Source organism: Pogona vitticeps, chromosome 1 (genome assembly GCF_051106095.1).
Source record: "Pogona vitticeps strain Pit_001003342236 chromosome 1, PviZW2.1, whole genome shotgun sequence".
Taxonomy (NCBI): domain Eukaryota; kingdom Metazoa; phylum Chordata; class Lepidosauria; order Squamata; family Agamidae; genus Pogona; species Pogona vitticeps.
This window is the reverse complement of record NC_135783.1, coordinates 35,509,876-35,531,180: the sequence shown is the minus strand read 5'-3', so window position 1 is coordinate 35,531,180 and position 21,305 is coordinate 35,509,876. Positions and strand designations below refer to the sequence as shown.

Sequence of the window (21,305 nt, the reverse complement as noted above, 5' to 3'; positions counted from 1 at the left end):
GGTTGCCCTGGACCATACCTAGGTCTGCTCTGCCGTCATTTGGAGCAAAGCTCTTAAGCTAGTGGCATACACTTTATGGAATGAATACTTTCCTGTCTGAAACAGGAAATCTCTCATAATTCTAATTTTTTGGGTGTAGATCAAAGGCATTTTGCAAGAACTCCTGGTGTAGATCAGTGTACTATGTAGTTTTAATCTTACATGTAGAATACACTTGTTCTGTAACCTGAAAGCCAAATGTGATAATTTTAATACAAAATAGTCAACTAACTACGTAGTTGGAATTATATACGCAACTAACAGATACAAAAGTTTTTAATATAATGATATGTTACAGATAATATGTGATAATGTATGGCACAATATATTCCCTGTTATCCTGATGTATTTCCCCTTACTCTTGAAATAAATAAATACATAAAAAAGAAAACACTTGCCATTAAAACAGATGTTCTTGTTTAGTATGTAACTGAATGTGTGCACAGGTTGGATAGTGAAATCCGAGAATTGGGGGGAAATATCACAATTTTGTCTATATATGATGGAGCTCAAGTAGATGCTTTTTACACACATGCAAATACTGTACTGATTTTTATTCTGTTCTACATGTTTTTGTTGTTTAAAATATTTATTTGCTATCCTTCCACACATATATTTCTGAAGCAATATGATTCGACCATAGTCCTTACAAGAGGCTGAAAAACATACATTTTTTATAACAAAAACTTAAGTACTTGAACCAAATTATTATTGGAAATGTAGTCCAAAAACGTAACTGCCCTCAATTCAGACCCATATTAATGTTAAAAGAGGAAGAAATTAGAAGCATTGCTTTTTGGTCTATGCCCAAGGATACTATACAGTAATTCTAGTCCAAAAGAGGAAATTTTCAGTTATATGAAAATAGATACCCTTTGAATTGTGTTCCTGCATTGGTCTTGAGGTTATGCTTCCACACACGGACAGAGGTACTCTTCTACACTTGCTCTTAATCTATGCGTCGCAATTAAGAAGTGCACGTAAATTACCTCAAAGGCTCCGCCCCCGAAGGCGGGCCGGTATCATGTGACAGAAGGAGGCACCAACCGGTGCTCACTTCTGCCCTGGGCAAAGATGGAGGTAAGTGCGCCGGAGCTTCGGAAGCCAAAGAAAATAGCTTTTTAGACCTTCGTGGGGGTGCGTTGGTTTTCTTACGACGAGCGGTCACGGAAAGAGAGAAGGACCTTCGGGTAGGCTAGTCAGTCCGCCGGTGGGCGAGAGTGACTCAGAGCCGATAAGAGGAACGGATTTCCCTGAGCAGCAAGGTTGTCTTTGGGCATTCATAGATGTAGGAAAAGGTAGAGCGATAATCGTCTTCAGTTAAGCCTACCTTCGTCTGTTGCAGCAACGGTGCACCGGCACCTAAAAGGAGACAAACCAGTCCGGCAGGGCCCTGTTGAATGGTCAAGGGACACTTAAGTGGATCCCACTGATTTACTTAGAACAGAATCAGCTGCTAAAGGGCAAGGAGAGGCTTAAACAAATCCCACTGAGTTACTGCTGTAGTTTGAACTACCATGTGGATGCTGCACGTTTTGGTATAAGTTGTTGTAAATTAAGAGCCATTGGAGTTTGCTGGTCGGTTGAATGTTATATATTTTCTTTTGGAGGCTCATGGCATGAGAAAGCTGCCACTATTAATGTGGGGAAAGGTGAGGATTTTAGGAGAGGTACAACTACAGTTCCCCTTCATGGATTGCTGCCTTGCCGTGGTGAAGGGGCTTGAGTAATTCAGCTATGCCGTGCAGGGACACCCTAAGACGGGCAGGTCACAGTGGAGAGTTTTGACCAAACACGATCCACCTGGAGTAGGAATTGGTAAGCCACTCCAGTATATTTGCCAATAAAACTCCATGGACAGAAACAAAAGGCTAAAAGATATGACGCTGGAAGATGAGCCCCTCAGGTCGGAAGGTGTCCAACATGCTACTGAGGAAGAGCAGAGGACAAGTAAAAGTAGCTCCAGAGCTAATGAAGTGGTTGGGCCAAAGCCAAAAGGACGTTCAGCTGCGGACGTACCGAAATCAGGTTGTTCTCTGCAGCCAAAGATGGAGAAGCTCTATACAGTCAGCAAAAAGAAGAGCTGGAGCTGATTGTGGCTCTGATCATCAGTTTCTCATAGCAAAACCCAAGCTTAAACTGAAGAAAGGAGGAAAAACTACTTGGCTAGTCAGGAATAATCTAAACCAAATCCCTTATGAATACACAGTGGAAGTGAAGAACAGATTTAAGGAACTAGATTTGGTGGGCAGAGTGCCTTAAGAACTATGGATGGAGGCTGGTAACATTGTACAGGAAACAGCAATAAAACCATCCCAAAGAAAAGGAAATGCAAGAAAGCAAAGTGGCTGTCCAACTAGGCCTTACAAATAGCAGAGAAGAGAAGGGAAACAAAATGAAAGGGAGATAGAGAAAGTTACAGAAAATTGAATGCAGATTTCCAAAGAATATCAAGGAGAGACAAGAGAGCCTTCTTAAATGAACAGTGCAAAGAAATAGAGACAATAATAGAAAGGGAAAAACCGGAGATCTGTTCAAGAAAATTTGAGATATTAAAGGAGCATTTTGTGCAAAGATGGACATAATAAAGGACAAAGATGGTAGGGACCTCACAGAAGCAGAAGATATCAAGAAGAGGTGGCAAGAATACACAGAGGAATTATACCAGAAAGATCTGGATGTCCCAGACATTCCAGAAAGTGTGGTTGCTGACCTTGAGCCAGACATCCTGGAGAGTGAAGTTAAATGGGCGTTAGAAAGTGTGGCTAGCAACAAGGCCAGTGGAGGTGATGGCATTCCAGTTGAACTATTTAAAAGATGAGGCTGTTAAGGTGCTACATTCAATATGCCAGCAAGTTTGGAAAACTCAGCATTGGCCAGAGGATTGGAAAAGATCAGTATACATCCCAATCCTAAAGAAGGGCCATGATGCACTGCCTGCCTCCAGGCTGAATGCTCAGATGTCAAGGTTTCCCATCTGTTGAGATCCATTCCTAAGGCCTTCAGATCCAGCTTGCAGATATCCTTGTATCGCACCTGTGGTCTCCCTCTAGGGCGATTTCCCTACACAAATTCTCCGTACAGGAGATCTTTTGGAATCTGACCATCAGCCATTGTCACGACATGCCCCAGCCAATGTAGACATTGCTGTTTCAGTAGTGTATACATGTTAAAAATTCCAGCTCATTCTAGGATTACTCTGTTCAGAACTTTGTCCTGCCAGGTGATACCAAAAATGTGTCAGAGACAATGCATATGGAATGTTCCATATGCGTTCCATATGCATCCACAAAATATCACATTAAAATATAGCAGTTCTTTATGTCTTGAAGGTGTGGCAATGTTTTGTCTCTTTCTTTTTGTTTTGTTTGTTTGATATTCTGACACAGATGCTATTTTGTATGCCTTTTTTCCCTTTAGAAAGCTTTTTTAAAAAGTGATACAAACTCCCCTGGCCAGTGGCAGTTTAGCTTATTGCCCCAATAACGCTGCAAAAGTTGCTAATTTTACAGGTTTAACTGAGCAGTTTTTAGGCTGTTGCAGGCTAGGCTGAGAGGTGGTGCCTCACCTAAACTTCCAGAATGAAATTCATATCTCAGCATGGATTTCATTCTTCATTTTTGATATCATGTTGATGTCTAGTATCTCTGTGCTGCTGTTATTGGTATTTCAGACCAGAAGTGGCTGGGAAAGTTAGTTCCCTAAGGGTATCTGGTAGTTTCATGGAAAGCTAATAGGAAAGGCACAGGTAGCCATGCTGGTCTAGTAGAACAGCGATTGTTGGTGACCAACATGAAGTGGACACTGACCAGGATATTCTTCTTGGAGGGTTTCCTGTATGATCGGCCACGGACGGCAATTTGGCTGAGGCTTCCCTTGTCTCTTCTTGCTCTTTTTTTGGTTCTGCTTTGGAAAGGGAAAGTTACTTTATTTTGGATGCCATGTCCTTCCTTAACCCTTACATGTTTGTGGGGCAGCAGGGAGGTTGGTATATGTCTCGGTGGGTCTTGCAGGGCACTGTGTGGTTAGCTGAAGGCAGCTTCTCGAGAGAGAAGTAGGATTCGTAGCAAATGCAACAATGGAGTTGGCCTATGTTGTAAACAAGTTTTGAAGGTGAGGTTTGCTTCCCTGCTCTGCCACATGTACATAACTATGGCTGAAATCCACTTGATGTAAATTTAGGCCAGATTACATCATCATATGCCCATAGATTAATTTAGTTTAATTAAAATTTCCCATTCCTCCCTTCACATCTTTGGGAAGCTCGCTGCTGCTGAGCCTTGAAGGCAGGAGGTATAAGAAGTTTTTAATGGAATTAAATGACAGATATCCATCACACAGTCTCATTTTACAAAAACAGGATTTCAACCTATGTGTATTTCCCTTTCTTATCCAAGCCATTATACTTCCACTCTTTATGTGTAATGTGCCATTATTGAAAAGCAAACATTACTTAACCTTGGAGCTTTGTATTCCTATCCCGGATAGTACGAATACAAAACTCCCAATTCTAATCATCTTTGTTCACTGTATGTAATAAGATATGTTGCCCTTTTTTCCTCTAGATTAAAAAAATGTTCTGTATTCTTAAGGCCTCTGTGTTGATGTCTGTTGCAGAAATGGATAGCTCTGCTGAAGAGCTGGATGACGAGGGAGGGCATTTGTCCCCAGAAGAAGATAGAGACGATGCCTCTGCTGGGGGCACCTCAATCCCAGGAATGTATTTACCTTTGCTTCCAGAGTATTTCCACCATCCAAGTAAGTTCCTAATTGGTGTTGGCAATTGTCTAGTAGTATAACTGTTGCTCAGTTTGACACATTATAACTGATAAAGATGAAAGCAAAGCAGTCGGAGTGTGCTTTCTCTCCTGTAGGTGGCAGTGTGACCTTTTATATTGTGTCTCTTAGCATTACATGTTTGGGTTTCTACAGAATTGGGTGCTCTTCCTGGTTTCATCGTGTAGGTGTGCCACATCAGCAAACAGCTCAGGATGGCATCTCTGAATCCCTCTGACATTAAAGACAAAACTCCTCTGCCAGAGGAAAAACGAACACATCAGGGAGATGGGATCTAGCCTAGCTTTTTCCCTGTCAAGATCATCTTTTCCTTACGAAAAAAATTCAGTCCTGCAGTCCTTCCATACATGGTCAGGTTCAATGCATTTTAGGTTGGCTGTGCCACATGTTGTTTCTGAGCATATGGACGATACCATGTTTCCCCGAAAATGAGACAGGGTCTTATATTAATTTTTGCTCCAAAAACGCATTAGGGCTTATTTTCAGGGAATGTTTTATTTTACAGTCATGTCATCTTCTGGTTGCTGCACAAGGGTGGAGGGCAGGGTTTCACTTAACTAGGGCTAATTTTTGGGGTAGGGCTTATATTACGAGCATCCTGAAAAATCATACTAGGGCTTATTTTCAGGATAGGTTTTATTTTCGGGGAAACAGGGTAGAAGGCATCATTTCTGTAATCTTGCAGCACCAACATCCAGGGCTCCGTAGTGCACAGCACAGTTCTACTGAGCAAACAGAGCTTTGGCTCTTGCAATGCTTATCCTATTCCTTTACTTGTTCTCTTGCCCACTGTCTCCCTTTTCTGCTGTGGAACAAAATACGGGTCCTGCTGGGAAGGAAAAATGAAGGACAGAAGTTGCGGCATATTAAGGGGCATTCAATAGAAGGGGCTTATGGTGCACATGCACCATGTTTATTATGTAAATACTATACAATGTGTAGAAATAAATTTGATTTAAAGCTATAGCCATATTGTTCGGGCTGTGGCTGGAAAGTAGAGTTCCCCCACACTTGCTCAAATGGACTGAAATCAAGCAGGCAGAGCATTCATTAAGTCAAAGTGGTCTTTTTTTGCAGTGTGTTAAGATCAGGCAGAATATATACAGCACAAATGAATAAGATATATTTCATGTCAGCATTTATATTCTTCTTCACATCTGTCCACAAGTCTGGCACTGAAAGAGTTCATGCTAAGTTGTGAGAACCTGATGTCCTTTCACAAGCAATGTAACTATAGTTGTGGGTTTTTCAGGCTCTTTGGCCGTGTTCTGAAGGTTGTCCTTCCTAACGTTTCGCCAGTCTCTGTGGCTGGCATGTTCAGAGGATGAAGATGCCAGCCACTCCTTCACTCCTGTCCTCTGAAGATGCCAGCTACAGAGACTGGCAAAACGTCAGGAAGGACAACCTTCAGAACACGGCCAAAGAGCCTGAAAAACCCACAACAACCATCAGATCCTGGCCATGAAAGCCTTTGAGAATACACTGTAACTATAGGTTTGTTGGTCATGTTTGGGCACTGATCAAAAAATAAAAAGTAAAAAGTCTTGGTGTTACTTTTTACTTTTCAATTTTCTGTATACATGTAGAAAAAATTGTCTGATGATAGAATTTTGAGAAGTTGCAAAGGCTGTCAAACTATTTTGCAGTATGTTATCAGTTTTATTAAGAGCCAATACAGTACACCTTTGTTTACTTTCTTGCCAGTCCAACTTCAGATATCAAGATATACTTGTGTGTGTGTGTGTGTGTGTGTGTAAACTGTAGTCTTTGTCCACAATTGCACCTGAAAAACACTGCTCAGCATCAATAGTCAAAGTTATTTTTCTGTTTTAGTTAGAACTGGATCAAATTTATCAGAATTCCACAAGGTGAAAGATGCTTGCTTACGCAGCATACAAGATGCCCTCCTGCAGTCTCAGTGGCAGAGGGCTGCTGAGTTAATGATCAGCTATCTAGAGGTGCTGGAAAACACCACCAAGGATAGACTGCGAGCTGCTCCTGAGGTGAGTAAACAGGCAAACACTCTGATTCTAAACAAATCGCATGAAGAGATGTTGCACTGGTTTCGGTACCCTGTATTTTCAAGTAATGCAGGATGTGGCATGTATGGCACTCCAGCAGTGATTGGAATGTCACTACCACGATCCCTTACTATTAGCAATGCTTGTCAGGGCTGGAGGGTCACCTTGGTATAATATGTTTATGTGCATGTATTCTGGAGCATAACAGAGCCAGTTAGATGTTCCACATGCCACTTTCTTTGTGGCAGGTGTTCATATTAGCCATAATGCTTTACTTTGGCTTCATTGCTCTGGATGTGTGTGTATTTTTTCTGCGATAGGAGGTCTGGAGAATAGGAACTGAAATTTTGCAGCAGCATCCACGGACTAATATAGATGAGATCAATTACTTTGCGGATCGGATGAAAAATATGGGAGTAAAAACTTATTTAAAGGTGAGAATAACTATAATGTTGGGCAAACCAAGGTTGTTTAGTATAGAAGTTTTATTTTGAGACTTTTGGGGTGGACATGTTCCTTTGCTGTTGATAACTTTGGCCCCAAATGGCAGCGCTAAGAGGGGGGCTATTGGTCCTCATAAGAATTTGTACCATTGCGTCATCTTCAAAGTTGCTGCAGCTGATACATCTCATAAACCAGACTTAAAATTATTCTAGTTTTCTTTAGAGCATGCCTTCCATCTCTTGTGCAATGGGTTTCTGGATGAGGCCTATCAGAACTTGGTCCTAGCAGAAAGCTGGCGGTATGGAGAACTATCAATTGCTCAGGAAAAAGACCTGAAACTCATTCAAGGTTATAGGGGACTCCTGGATTATTATAAGTGGCTAAAAAAGAAGACAGACATACTGGAGATTGGTGAGTTTGTGTCTTTGGAAATGCTGGTGTGAGTGTCTCTGGCTTTTGTATTCAGTTCTTGAAATTTGAAACCCAGGAGAGAAACTTTTGCTGCAGGCTAAATAATGATTTATAAGGGAATAAATTGTACTGATATTCATGGGATTTACTCTGGCTAAACATAAAAAAGATTGCAATGTTGGTCTACTTCCCTCTTCTGCATATGAGAAGTTTAGAGTTCTTGCTCATCATCATTACCTATGAACTGCATCTTATACGAGGAACTTTGGACCTCAAACCTAGTGACTCTCTCTGTAAGGAAGACTAATAATTCGCATTTAAACCAGATTTGCTGGGAGACTTGATCAGTTTCATTCATATGGCATAAATAACGCACAACCATGATTTGTTGTTTATTAACCTCCCCCCATGATATCATGGTTTATTTTCCTTAGCAAAATCTGATCATATGGAGAAGATTTTAGGGACAAACCAGCAAGACCTTTTTGTTACCTTGGAAGAGCACAGGCTGGAGCAAAGCAAAGTTGTTCAGTATAAAAGTATCACTGAAGTGGAGTCTGAATAAAACATAGCTCGCAAACCCACTTCAAATTATAGTTTTTCAGCCTGATGTTTGCTGGCCCTTATTCATTGTTCATGGAGTTCACGGTGATGCTTACTGGTGATGCAATTGCTTAAGAACTGTGATAGCAGAGGAAAAGTGTGGGAAAGCAAAGATGTGCCCACATTAAACCAGATTACTGTTGTATATTTAGCTGATAAATGTCATGATTAGCTTTGTTTTAAATAACTACTGAACATAAGACACGTCTGTCTTGTCTTTTTAAGGTGAAGATAGCTATGCTGGGTCTTCTATTCAACAGGAGATGCACAGCTTGTATCAGCAGGCTAAAGTCAGCCTCAAGGAGATAATTAAAATGCCTGGCGTTTGGGATCCTTTTGTGATATGTTACGTGGATGTAAGTAACAACTTCATATGATTACCTAACCACACTTTTGATGATTGAGCTGAGTACTGCTAGTGATTCAAGACTTTGCAGTTTGATGAATACTTAAGGTCCTATAGCAGTTAATGAAACAGGGCTGTGAAAAAATACTTAGTAAGGATTTAGCAGTTCTGGAGATGCAGAACGAGCCTCCCCAGAGAATATGAATGTTTTCTATATATTCAGGCATCCCTGAGCAATGAAAGCATCCTGTGGCCTGATCCTTCCACTCTCAAAGCATCATTGGTTGCTTCCAACATGAAGGAATAAATATTCATTTTGGAAATTCTTTGTCATATAACACACTGGTTACTTGTTTTGATATTTCTAAAATCTTTCTGAGATTATTACATTTGGAAATTTGAGAACTTGTCCCAGACAACAGCTCCAAATGGCTACCATGGGCACGGCTCACCTACTCCAAAATATCCCCCATTTTACCTTGCTTCCCTACCATTCTCTTCTGCCCTCATGTAGATTGAACTAAATACTAGAGAAAACACAGGCCGTAATTTGTCAGTTCAGATATAATGGCAGACTAGTTTGCCAAAGAGACTTATGCCACTATATCTAGGCATTTCTTCCCTACTGTTTAGTGTAAGTCAAATCACAACTTTCAGTCTGTTCTCATCTGGTAAACAAAGTACCCCTGCTATGATTCTTGAGGCATGTGTTTACTGCTGAGAATCACAGCAGGGATGTTTTCTTTACCATGGAAAAACGGACCCAAAGTTGTGATTTGGCTTATACTAAACAACAGGATTTTGGCAGTTGTCTCAGTATGTTTATCAGTGGCCAAAATCCTGTTGCCTTGTGTAGTATATTTTAGTTAGAGTAGTCTCCTTTGAATCACTGGAACCTAAGGAGGAGCTGACTTTCCAAATCCCCGTAGATTCAATAGGCCTATTTTAATCCAATTTACTCTGCAAAGCAACAGGAGTCTGGCTACTGAATTAACTATTTTTGAGTGAAACTTTTCTTCTCTAGTTTTTATTTGGTTGCAAAACACTCCTGAGCACCTGCAGCTGAAAATGTGTTCTATAACTTTAAATAATCAACTATACATTGTTTTCTCTCTCTCAGCTGCTAGAACACTATGAGGAGTATGAAGAAATAAAAGAAGTGTTAAATGATTATGCATACGATTCCAGATTTCCTTCCAATCCTAATGCTCATGTCTACTTGTATCAGTTCTTAAAGAGAAGAGGTGAATCAAGGAAAACACAGATGTCTGCGCTGAAGGTACTAGATCAAGGTCTTATTTCATGCCAGTGCTTCTGATTACTTTATGAGTAATGGAAAAAGAAACACCAGTTAATTTGATAAGACCTTTATTCCACTGAAGTTGATCATAGAACCTACTTAACTTGCCCATTGAAATAAACAGGTTTTATAACTGTTTCAGCTTAAATTCCATTCCCTTGTACCAAGCACTAATTTAAGAACATGTTGAATGATTTCTTAAGTTTGGCCTCCTTGTTTATAGTAAAGACTGAAAACGGCATGAAAACATTGATTCTCTCACATGATTTTTTTATATTTTAAAAAATTTCCTTATATAAAAACTGGTTACACAACTAGTCATTTGGTAAATGTCTCATCAGATCATAAAGGCACTTCCACGGTTGTTGGCTATGCATGCAGAAATCCTGAACAGGATACTGGTCATTGTGTTAAAGTGATTCACAGAAAATCAGCAGTTAATGTACAGTAATGGCATAATTGCTGTAGCATGTGTTTGGGAAAAATAGCTATAATACTAGCATTCCTTGCTCTTTTCATGCGCCATGGGAATACCATTAGCTGATATCCTATTACTTAGCACAGTAAGTCACACTGCAGTAGGCCGAATGAATGAGTGAGGATTTGGTGGGTCAAGTTCTCTACAAGCTCCATTGACTCAAAGCAGTTTGCTCTAGTTATGAATTTCTTTACTGCAGTAAATAGCAACTAAAATAGACCCATTTGAATCAGTGGAACTTACAGAAGTGTTGACTCACCAAATTCCCACTGATTTAATGGGTCTAATCTAAAATGATCTCCTGCACTAAGCAACAGAATTCTAGACATTGATTTGTTGCTGAAACAATTGAAGAAAGGTGTATGAATAAGAATCTGTCTTATGTCTCTTGGAAGAACAGATTTTATATTATCCTTGCAGGAATATGATTTATTTTCTGGCTATGTTCACGTAGGCTGCAAAGCAAAACTGGCAACTCAATCTAGTCCTCTGCTATAACTAAAACTGGCGTAGGATTGTGTTAATAATCCTTCCATTGAAATCAGTGGGATGTAAAAGTACACAACTTTGCCCCCAAATGTTTATCCTAGTCTATTAATATCTATCTGTTGTTTTCCTAGGTTTTACATGAGCTCGTCCCATCTCATGAGCTGATGTTGGAATTTTACATCATGCTTAAAAAGTCAAGTAAGACTTGTTAATTACTATGTTGCTTTCTCTTATTTAAGCTACTACCATTAGGCTGGTTCCTTCTCCTTCCATCTTGTCTTTATGTGTAGGAGACAAATATTAGGCATAATTGCAAATCCTGATGTAAATAAAAGCATGTGGCATCAGTGGAAGAGCACTTTTTTACCAGGTTAGGTGTTTGCCAACTGTAATCCTATCTAGAGAAAAGTAAACCTAGCTTCAGTTACACACATCATGATTATTTATTTATTTATTTATTTATTTATTTATTTATTTATTTATTTATTTGGATTTCTACCCCGCCCATCTAGACCAAAGAAGAAGACTACTTCCATGTTTCCTACATAGCTCTGCCTTCAAAGACAATGTGAACCTTTTTAACTGGTTGCCAGGTGTGAGGAAATGTAGCTCGAGTGTGCTGTCCCCATAACCTGCTACAGAGGAGGGATTTCAGACCATGTACAGTCTCTTAGGGATGTGGTGGCACTGTGGGTTAAACCGCAGAAGCCTCTGTGCTGCAAGGTTGGAAGACCAGCAATCGTAAGCTCGAATCCACATGACACAGCGAGCTCCCATCACTTGGACTGAGGGGGCTGCCCATGGCCACTCCATCTGTCTCTTCATAGAATTCATTATCCCACTGGAAATAGCTGGTCAGGCAGTGTTGGAAGAGGGCCTTGATGTCTTCTGGAAATATCTGCTGGATGAGTGTCAGGGTGTCCTTTATCGGTACCTTAGTGAACAGGGATACTACATCAAAGCTTTATCGGTACCTTAGTGAACAGCCCAGTTATAGCAAACTTCTACATGGAGCATTTTGAAAAACTTGCCCTGGCTTCGGCACCCCTCACACCCACAGTCTGGTTCCGATATGTGGATGACACCTTTGCAATCTGGAGTCACGGTGAAGAAAAATTGGAAGAATTTCTCAACCATCTCAGCAGCATCCACCCAAATATACAATTCACCATGGAAAAAGAAATAGAGGGCCAGCTCCTGTTCTTAGATGTCATGGTCCTACACAAAACTGACCTCCGACTGGGACACAAGGTCTACAGAAAACCCACCCACACAGACCGGTACCTACACAAAAACTCCAACCACCACCCACAGAAAAAAAGAGGCATAATTAAAACACTGGTAGACCATGCAAATCGGAACTGTGAAGCTCAGTTTCTCAGCACTGAACTCAACCATTTGAATTGGGCTCTACAGGCAAATGGCTACTCCAAAAATGAAATCACAAGAGCCATCAAACCAGGAAAACAACACCAAACTGAAGAAGAAAAACAGCCACCCACAAACAGAGTATTTCTGCCATACATCAAAGGGGTCACGGACCGCATGAGGAAACTTTTGAAAAAACACAACCTACAAACAGTATTCAAGCCCACCACAAAATACAACAAATGTTACGGTCAGCAAAGGACAGAAGGGACCCCCTCACCACCGCAGGAGTATACCAGATACCTTGCAGTTGTGGCCAGGTATATATTGGAACCACAAAACGAAGCATCCACACCAGAATCAAAGAACATGAGAGACACTGCAGACTAAAACAACCAGAAAAATCTGCAGTAGCTGAACATGCTCTGAAACAAACTGGACATGAAATTCTATTTCAAAATACTGTACTGAAATACTGGACAACACCAGCAATCGTTACCTCAGACTGCACAGGGAAGCCATTGAAATCCACAAACACCAGCACAGTTTCAACAAAAAAAGAGGAAAGTATGAAGCTCAACAAAACTTGGCTCCCAGCTCTCAAAAATACAACGTGGAAAAGGTCAACGAACTCTACCCAGCCACAAGGACAGGGGATCACTACGCACAAAAGACCAGCTAATGACACCCATCAACCACAGGAACAGATAATCTCTTCTCCTTAGCACAACAATACACCCACAACAATACACACTAATCACCCAACTACAGAAGAAGACAAAAGCCTATCTCACAGCCATAAATACTGCACTTCCAAGCCAACTACACCAGAGCACAGGTTGCTGTCCTCTGAAGATGCCGGCCACAAAGACTGGCGAAACGTTAGGAAGAACAACCTTCAGAAAACGGCCAAAGAGCCCAAAAAACCCACAACAACCATTAGATCCCGGCCGTGAAAGCCTTCGCGAATATAACCTTTATCTTTACCTTACGGTCTCTTACTCCTTATAGAAGAGATATAAATAATTCAGGCAGGTAATGAAGGCAAGAAAAAGGCAGATCCCTGGATAAGTGAAACACGCTTAGGCGAGAACTCTGAAGGAACAGGAGGAGAACCAATCATTTAGGGCTTTCTGATGACAGGAGAGGATGATAAAAGACTGCGGAAAAGAGGTAGAGAAGGCAGAGGAGCGAGAGAAGCAGAAAGTAAAGGAGAGGATGACCTCCCAGTAGGCTGAGGCTGGATAGCCCTGGAAGACCTCTGGACCAAAGAGATAGTCGGCACGAAACTATCCATCAAAGAGACAGATAGGAGATGCAAGCCTGTTCAGAACCCTTCCTATTAGGGAGAAAGAGAGCAGTGCAAACAGCACAGAAAGGAAAAGGAATATTTTATAAGTTTACCTTCAGACTCTCCTTTGAAAAAGGGGGAAGACAAGGGAGCTGTGGTACATAAACTCAAACCCAGTCACGCCAGGATACTTCTGGTCACATTATATCAATGTTAGACTAAGTATTGCCTGTTTTCTGTCTCATTTTTAAATGATGATGTCTAATGCCTGGAATGGTTTGGAAACAAGTTATTTGAAAGACTGACTGCACCCATACGAAGCAGGTGAAATGGGCCTCTGAGGCTCTGGGCTCTGCTCTGCTGTGAATGTCACGCAGATTGTACATTTGCAGGTGTATCCCCACACCTTTGGAATTCCCTCCCTAGAAAATACCTTTTGGCATCCTTACATTGGTTGCCTTGTGATCTTGCCAAATAATAAGGAGAGTTGGGTCATATCAGATTCAAATGTGTGACACAGTGGTTGTCTGTGTGCCAACCTTATGATACAACTAGATCTCATTGCTTTCTAATCGCTATGGTATGCTTTGCATGATTTATTCTAATTTCAGAAAAAAGTAAACACCACAAGCAACGTCTGGAAGTTATTTTTGCTGCCTTAGACTATGCTGGGTGGAAGGAAAACACAAGAGCTTGGAGCCATTTGGCAAAACAGATTGTAGAAATCCTACAGAAGTAAGTAAATGGCCAACTACATTCTGCTGTAAATGCGGTAGATTTGGTGCTGGATTACCGTACATCCTCCGACTGCAAGTATTTGGCATGCAAAGGCCTTCCAAAAATTCAGAGCTAGCATTATCAGGAAGAAGGCTTTAGTCCTGTGGCCATACACAGCTTCAGAGCAAATGAAAGGTTTTTAAAAGGCTATCAGGCACTGGTTGTTGATTTTCTATAATTGCGAACGGAGGACTTTGCAAATGAAAGGCAGGATTGTTCCATCATGAAGACAGTGGCTTCGTTGTTGATGGTTCCATCAGCACTGAACTAGGCATGTCCAGTGATAGTGGTAGGGCTACTAGATTCATGGTGCAAAATCAACTGGGTATCTGGAGTTCCATTATTATGCCTGGTCACCTAAAGACAACCTAGTTGTCTTAGTTAGAGGTGGTAACAGCCTTCAGAACTCATCTGAAGCCCGCAAGCTATTGATGGAGAATAATACCCTGTTTTTATGTTGAGGCTTTCTAATAATGGCTGAAATCCAGCAGTAAGTTGTAATCACAGTAGGCTCATAAAATCAGTGAGGATTTGGTGTGTCAACTCCTCTGAATTCTATTGATTAAATGGGCCTACTGTAGCTGGAACTTACTACTGGATTTCAGCCATTGGATGGTATATTTCCAGTAAACTTTATTTACCGCTGTGTTACCACATTATTATTTATTTCACTCTCATCTTATTATTTTTACCCAACTTTAGAAGTGAGTGGCATTCTAAAATTTCAATCACTTTTAGTACTGTTTTCAAGTCATATTCAGTGCCAGCTTGCAGTGGCTTAAATAAAATTATATGGTACACCTTGCTCCAAATACAGAATGAATCTTGAAGCATTCAGATTTCAGTAGCCTTGTAAGAAGCAGGTTTAGGAGAGCAGGTGGGGGAGGAAAACCTGAGTCTTATGGAATTCATTTAGTATTTTTTACCAGAACTCAGGGATTGGGAGATGATATAAGCTTTAAAGAAGTATGAGCCCCCAGATATATACACTTTCTTTGAATTCTATAGATTTAGGTTTTATGACATAGTAACAATCATCTGATTCTTAGCAGGTTTGAAAATTAGGTGAATACAAAACGGAGAAGCCATGTGTGAAAAACTAAGTACACCTTATGATTCAACAGCTTGTAGAACCGCCTTTCGCAGCTATACCTTGAAATTGTTTTCTGTATGATTTTATTAGTCTCTCACATTGTTGTGGAGGAATTCTGGCCCGCTCTTCTTCATAATGTTGCTTCAGTTCATTGAAGTTTGTGAGTGTTTGTTTATGCACATCTCTCTTTAGGGTCCTGCCACAGCATTTCAGTCAGGATGAGGTGTGGACTTTGACTGAGCCATTGCAACACCTTAATTATTTTCTTTTTCAGCTTTTTTGTTGTAGATTTGCTGGTGTGCTTGGGATCATTGTCCTGTTGCATGAGCCAATTTTGGCCAAGCTTTAGCTTTTCAACAGATAGCCTCACATTTGACTCTTTACTGTACTTTGTTATACAGAAGAGTTCATGGTGGACTCTATGACTGCGAGGTGCCCAAGGTCTGTGACTGCAAAACAAGCCCAAATCATCACCCATCACTGTGCTCGACACTTGGTACAACATGATATGCTGTGTTTGGCTTTCACCAAAAATGACACTATGCATTATGGCTAAACATCTCCATGTTGGTCTCATCTCTCCAGAGGACATTGTTCCAGGAATCTTATGGTTTGTCTAGATGCAACTTTGCAAACCTTAACTGTGCTGCCATGTTCTTTTTAGAGAGAAGAGGCTTTCCCCTAGCAACCCTTCGAAACAAATCATACTCATTCAATCTTTTTCTAATTGTACTGACATTAACTTTAGGCATGTAGAATCTGGGATGGTTTTTATGCAGTTTCTCTGAGCATTGCACAGTGTAACCTTGGGGTGAATTTGCTTGGACATCCATTCATGGGAAGATTGGCAACTGTCTTGAATGTTTTCCACTTGTGAATAATCTTCCTCACTGTCAAATTATGGACTTGAAATTGTTTGGAAATAGCCTTATAAACCTTCCCAGATTGATGGGCAGCAACAATTACTTCTCTACCATAATTGCTGATGTGTTTCCTCCTTGGCATTGAACACACCTGAATACTCCAGACCAGCAAACTGCTAAAACATCAGCTTTTATACCGTTGGCCACATTTGCCAATGATCAATTACTCAAAGGCATTTGGTAAGGAGCACCTGGCTGCTACTTAGCCTCTTAATTCTTATGGAAGCAGTAAGAGTATACAGTGGTGCCCTGCATAGCGACGATAATCCGTTCCGGATATATCGTCGCTATCTGGAAACATCGCTATACGGAAAGAAAAACCCCATAGGAATGCATTAAACTCCGTTTAATGCATTCCTATGGGGCGAAAACTACAGCTAAGCGGGAATCCTCCATAGGGCTGCCATTTTCGCCGCCTCGGTAAGCGAGGAATTGGTGTGAAAACGCTGCGGCAGCCATTTTCTTCTTCTGGCGGCCATTTTGGAACCACCGATCAGCTGTTTCCCAAACATCGCAATGTGAAGATCGGTAAGCGAAATGCTTATCGATCATCGCAATGCGATGTTTTACCTATTAAAACATTGCAATGTGATCGCGAAAACGATCGCAAAATCCGCATCGCTATGCGGATTCATCGTTAAACGGTGCGCTCATTAAGTGAGGCACCACTGTACTTAGTTTTTCCCCACATGTCTTCTCCACTTTGGCTTTATTTTTGTTAAAGAGATCATGACACTATATAATATGTCCTGTGTTCTTGTTCATCTGAGGTTGTATTTACCTAATTTTCAGACTTGCTAAAGATCATATGATTTTTACTATGTCCTGAAATGTAAAACCATATAATTCAAAGATAGTGTAGCTTTTTTGCACATGACTGTAATCTCCCTTCGGTTCCCTCATGGAATAAGAAACACATGTATTCCAGCAAAGCACACATGAGATACATCTGTTTCACTCTGCACCTTATTTACTTAATCTGTTCTTACCCTCTTCCAGTTCTGGCAAGCAGCTTAAATGGCTCAAAAAGGAATGGAGTGCCAGAAAAGAATGGTGGCCATCCTTCCATTTTAGTCTTTATTTGGCAAAGAAAAACTGGCAGGAAAATGAAAGTCTTGCTTGTGAAAAGGCAGTGGTGGCTGGAATACTGCTGGGAAAAGGTAATTTTTTGAACGCATTTTCCTAGTTTACATAGAACAGATGATGATGAAAACAACTAGAACTTTGGAGGCAGCATAAAGTCCCTACAATGCTGTTGATAGTCATATCCAATCCATTTTAAAGGGCACATATGTTGAAGGCTGTCATCCCATCTTTACTTTAATTCCATAGCTGAACTCTAAAAATACGTTGCATTCATGTCTTGCTGGTTGGTGACTGTATCAGCTCATTATACAGTGGCTGTGGCCCAGCAATTAGAAAACAGTTACCTCTGGAGAACGGTAGCATCTCTCTGAGGTTTTGAGGGCTCAGAGGTAGTGTCAGATTTGCCACTCTTGGTGGGGTGCTGACTGAAGCAGCTGCCTCATTTTGGCTAATCTTTTTGTCCAGCATTTATATTGCATCTAACTCTTGTGAGACTCTTAAATGATAAAGTCCTTTTGTTTCCACACAATTGCAGTCAGACTAAACCAGACTTCTAATTTGGCTTGGGACCATTAAATGAGTTAATACCATATGTAGGGTAATCTTGTTAGATTACTTATACCATGTTATAAAGGGAATAAAGCTTGTTTCATTATTTATTTATTTTATTTTATTTGTACCCCGCCCATCTGGTCTTACGACCACTCTAGGCGGCTTATAAGGATCTTGCTGTGCTGGGAATTTCCTGGAATGTTGTTGAACACTGAGACTTGCCCTTACGTATTTACTTACCGTATTTTTCCATGTATATGACCCCCCCAATGTATAAGACGCTCCCCTAATTTTTACCCTTGCCAGAGGCGGAGGAGCAGTCAATGGGCAGCCACAAGGAGCGGCCCAGTATGGCTGCTCCTCCGTCTCAGTCTCTTGCTGCTGCTGCCTCCGCCACTTGATCGCCTCCTCCAGTGCGACTGCCAGGGCTTACCTCCAGCTCACGTCACTGCCTTGTCCCCTGCCTGAAGGAGACGATCGCTGGAGGAGGCGATCTGACGGTGGCAGCAGTCAATGGGCAGCCGTGAGAGGTGGGCGAGCGCGGCTACTCCTTTGCCTCAGTCTTTGCCTCCTCCTCCTGCTGCTGCTGCTGCTGCTGAGCCTGGGAGTGGCGCTGGAGGAGGCGGCAGCAGCACCAGCACCAGCAGCAGGAGAGTGCTGGAGAGACAGAGTCATGAGACATAAGAGTCTCTGCAGGGGGAGAGAGAGTTAAATTGGAGGATTTGTGAATTTGGAGTTTGGCGTGGAGAGAGACGGTTGGCGGTTGAGAGTGGATGAAGTAGGATGTTTTGTTAAGATCGACATTGATTGTACGTACCTTCATCATCTGTAATAATAATAACTTCTATTTGGTTCTTTTTAAAATGACACATTGCCTGGACCTCTGTGATTCATAGTAAACAATGTTGATGTAATCAAATGGTAGCGGCGACACGACACGTAGCTTGTGCCCTTTGATTGGTGAAACAATCAAGGGACAGGCGGGAACGTGACAACGCCTTAGTTCTTTAGATTCATAGAGGGAAGTTACAATAGATTGTGGAATAGATGGAACCCCTAAGTAATTATTTGCCTACAGCACACATAAGAGAGGTCAGGATGTACACAAGCATTCATGCTGTGCTCTTGGAAACTTCAGTTATGCCCATTAAGAATGGAGTTCTGTTTAGGGGCATCTAAACCTGTTCAATTTTCTAGTGATCAGAAACCTTGTCTCAGACAACTTTCCATTTATGTCAGCTGTGCAATTGTGCTCAGCCAAACATGCTTACACACACCTGAACAGAACCTCATGTGTCATGTGTGAAGGCCTGTGAGGCAACTGGGGCCAGGAGATGCATGCTTGTACACATCCTATTCCCACTTTAGCCCAGTGCAGAGAAATGTTGCCACTGGGGTCCTTCTAGGTATTGCTGGACCACAAAAATGTTGGGCTGAGAAGCCACTGTGGTGATTAGAGTGATGGGCTGGGATTTGGGATCTCCACATTCAAGTTACCATGAGGCTGAGAAAGTCACTGAGTGACCTTGGCTAGTCACTTGATCTTAGTTAGATCACTCTGCCTCAGTAAGCATGCAGTGTGGCATGGAGAGCTACACCCCCTTAAACTCATTGGATGAAATGCGAGATATGAATGCAACTTTTTTTAAAAAAATGCCGTCCTTCACAACTGATTATGTTGGGGCTGCTGGAAGTTTGTGATGAGGTGTATCTATTGTAGAAGGCTGCACTTGGATTAGAGCCTCAGTTATTCCTGTTTTGGGAACATGTACAGTATCTGCTGTATGCACATTTGTTATTGACTGTTAAAAAAATTCTTGAACAAGGATTACCATCTTATTCTTTTGTAGCCAAATACATAGATGCAACATACCCTCTAATTTTCAGCCCCACTGGGCAGGGCTCCGCCTCTCTTTCATGCGGCTTCGCCCCTGCAAGCACGCGCAACTCCAACCCCCCCCCGTGCGCTGGGTTCTGTTGCAACTGGAACCTAACACAGTCACTGTGTGGAGAAGGAAGAGTGCTGTGCGGAGGGAAGCAGAGTCACGAGTGCATGCGCCCAGCTTTGTGGGAACATTGCATAGGTGGATCTTACCATATTTCAACCAGTAAAACACTGTCTGAAGAAAACAGTGGAAGCCCCCTTTGTGTATCATTGCAAATCTCAATTCAGTTTAAAGTGCTGATGGTAGTCAGTAGAGCCCTCTTCACTTCATATTTTTCATTTTTACTATCCCAGCAATTCTAACGACATTTCATTTTTGTGTTTTATTTATGTCTAGATTGCAAATACTTTAAATACATTACACAGCAAGGACGTAAAGCCAAGAAGAAAAAATTCAAAGCACTGAAGAACTTTGTGAAAGAACACAGCTGGGTCAGCTTGAGATTGTCTGATGTTTGATTACATCACAAGTCAAACATCTGTTTTTTTTTAAAAAAAGGAGAGTAAATTATTTTTCCTGACTGTAAGAATTTCATTTTCTATACAGCTGCCCTCTATAAATAATTACTTTTAGTGCAAAAGACTTGTATAAGAATTGCTACCATTTTAAAACTTTCTTCCTGTTTTATAATAAACCCATTTGAAAAATTGTATTATTCAGCTTTGAGTTATTGCTTTTAAAAAGTTGAGGTTTTTTTTTATAGCAAACAGGTTTTATCACTTGGACTTTGAAGGCTCAATATGAAGTGTTTCAGTATGCTATTCAACTCGTGCTGTGTTTCAGTGGTGCTATGAATGCAACTAGTATAGTATCTTACAAATATAAAAGACCTACCTCATCCGATGGTGAAATAATGGCTGAAATCCTGTAGGCATAAATTTATGCTGTGTAAGGTGGATGACATCATCATCCGGTGAGAGATATCTTCAACTTACTTAAATGAAAGACAGAATGAATGAATATCCAATACAAAATTAATATGAGTAATAACTCCCCTCCAAAATGCTGGACATGACCAAAGCATATGATTGAAAGATGCATCAAGAGAATCGCAGCACCAGGCCTTAAGATGATTTGCTCACACCTGTCCTAAGAAGTAATTGTGATGTTCAGTATCCTCTAAACATGATTGATTGTTGGATAATAGTAACAGAACAGCCAGGACCAGCTAACACCTTTACTGCCAGGTAGAGGAAAACCCTGACTGGCCACCTCACAGCCACGTTGAACTGTTCGCCAGTAATCATGCTGCCCTAGTTATCCTGATTTATTTTATTTGTTTTTTAAAAAAAATCCTTTTGTACTCTGTACATGCTCTAGATAAACGAAATATCATCAAGT

At 41.1% G+C, this 21,305-nt stretch overlaps 1 protein-coding gene across 4 annotated transcripts; it reads left to right on the top strand.

Annotated features, from left to right (window-relative positions):
- Positions 1–1,046: 1,046 nt before the first annotated feature.
- Positions 1,047–20,616, top strand: TAF1A (TATA-box binding protein associated factor, RNA polymerase I subunit A). Of its 4 annotated transcripts, none has more exons than XM_020786528.3 (11): positions 1,047–1,119; positions 4,657–4,797; positions 6,670–6,839; positions 7,178–7,291; positions 7,514–7,712; positions 8,541–8,671; positions 9,782–9,940; positions 11,060–11,126; positions 14,199–14,322; positions 17,380–17,540; positions 20,301–20,616. In XM_020786528.3, the coding sequence occupies exons 2-11, from the start codon at positions 4,659–4,661 to the stop codon at positions 20,420–20,422; spliced, it is 1,386 nt and encodes a 461-aa protein (XP_020642187.3). In that variant the 5' UTR covers positions 1,047–1,119; positions 4,657–4,658; the 3' UTR covers positions 20,423–20,616. The 4 variants fall into 4 exon arrangements, with proteins under 4 accessions (XP_020642187.3, XP_078239102.1, XP_078239103.1 ...); XM_078382976.1 differs by lacking the exon at positions 1,047–1,119 and adding an exon at positions 1,315–1,337; XM_078382977.1 differs by lacking the exon at positions 1,047–1,119 and adding an exon at positions 1,429–4,152.
- The last annotated feature ends 689 nt before the right edge of the window (positions 20,617–21,305 follow it).

Excerpts from the sequence above, each read along its gene's own strand:
- TAF1A (XM_020786528.3), top strand. The coding sequence starts at position 4,659 with ATGGATAGCTCTGCTGAAGAGCTGGATGACGAGGGAGGGCATTTGTCC. Across the intron at positions 11,127-14,198 it reads CATCATGCTTAAAAAGTCAA|AAAAAAGTAAACACCACAAG; the intron begins GTAAGACTTGTT and ends TTCTAATTTCAG. Across the intron at positions 17,541-20,300 it reads TGGAATACTGCTGGGAAAAG|ATTGCAAATACTTTAAATAC; the intron begins GTAATTTTTTGA and ends ATTTATGTCTAG.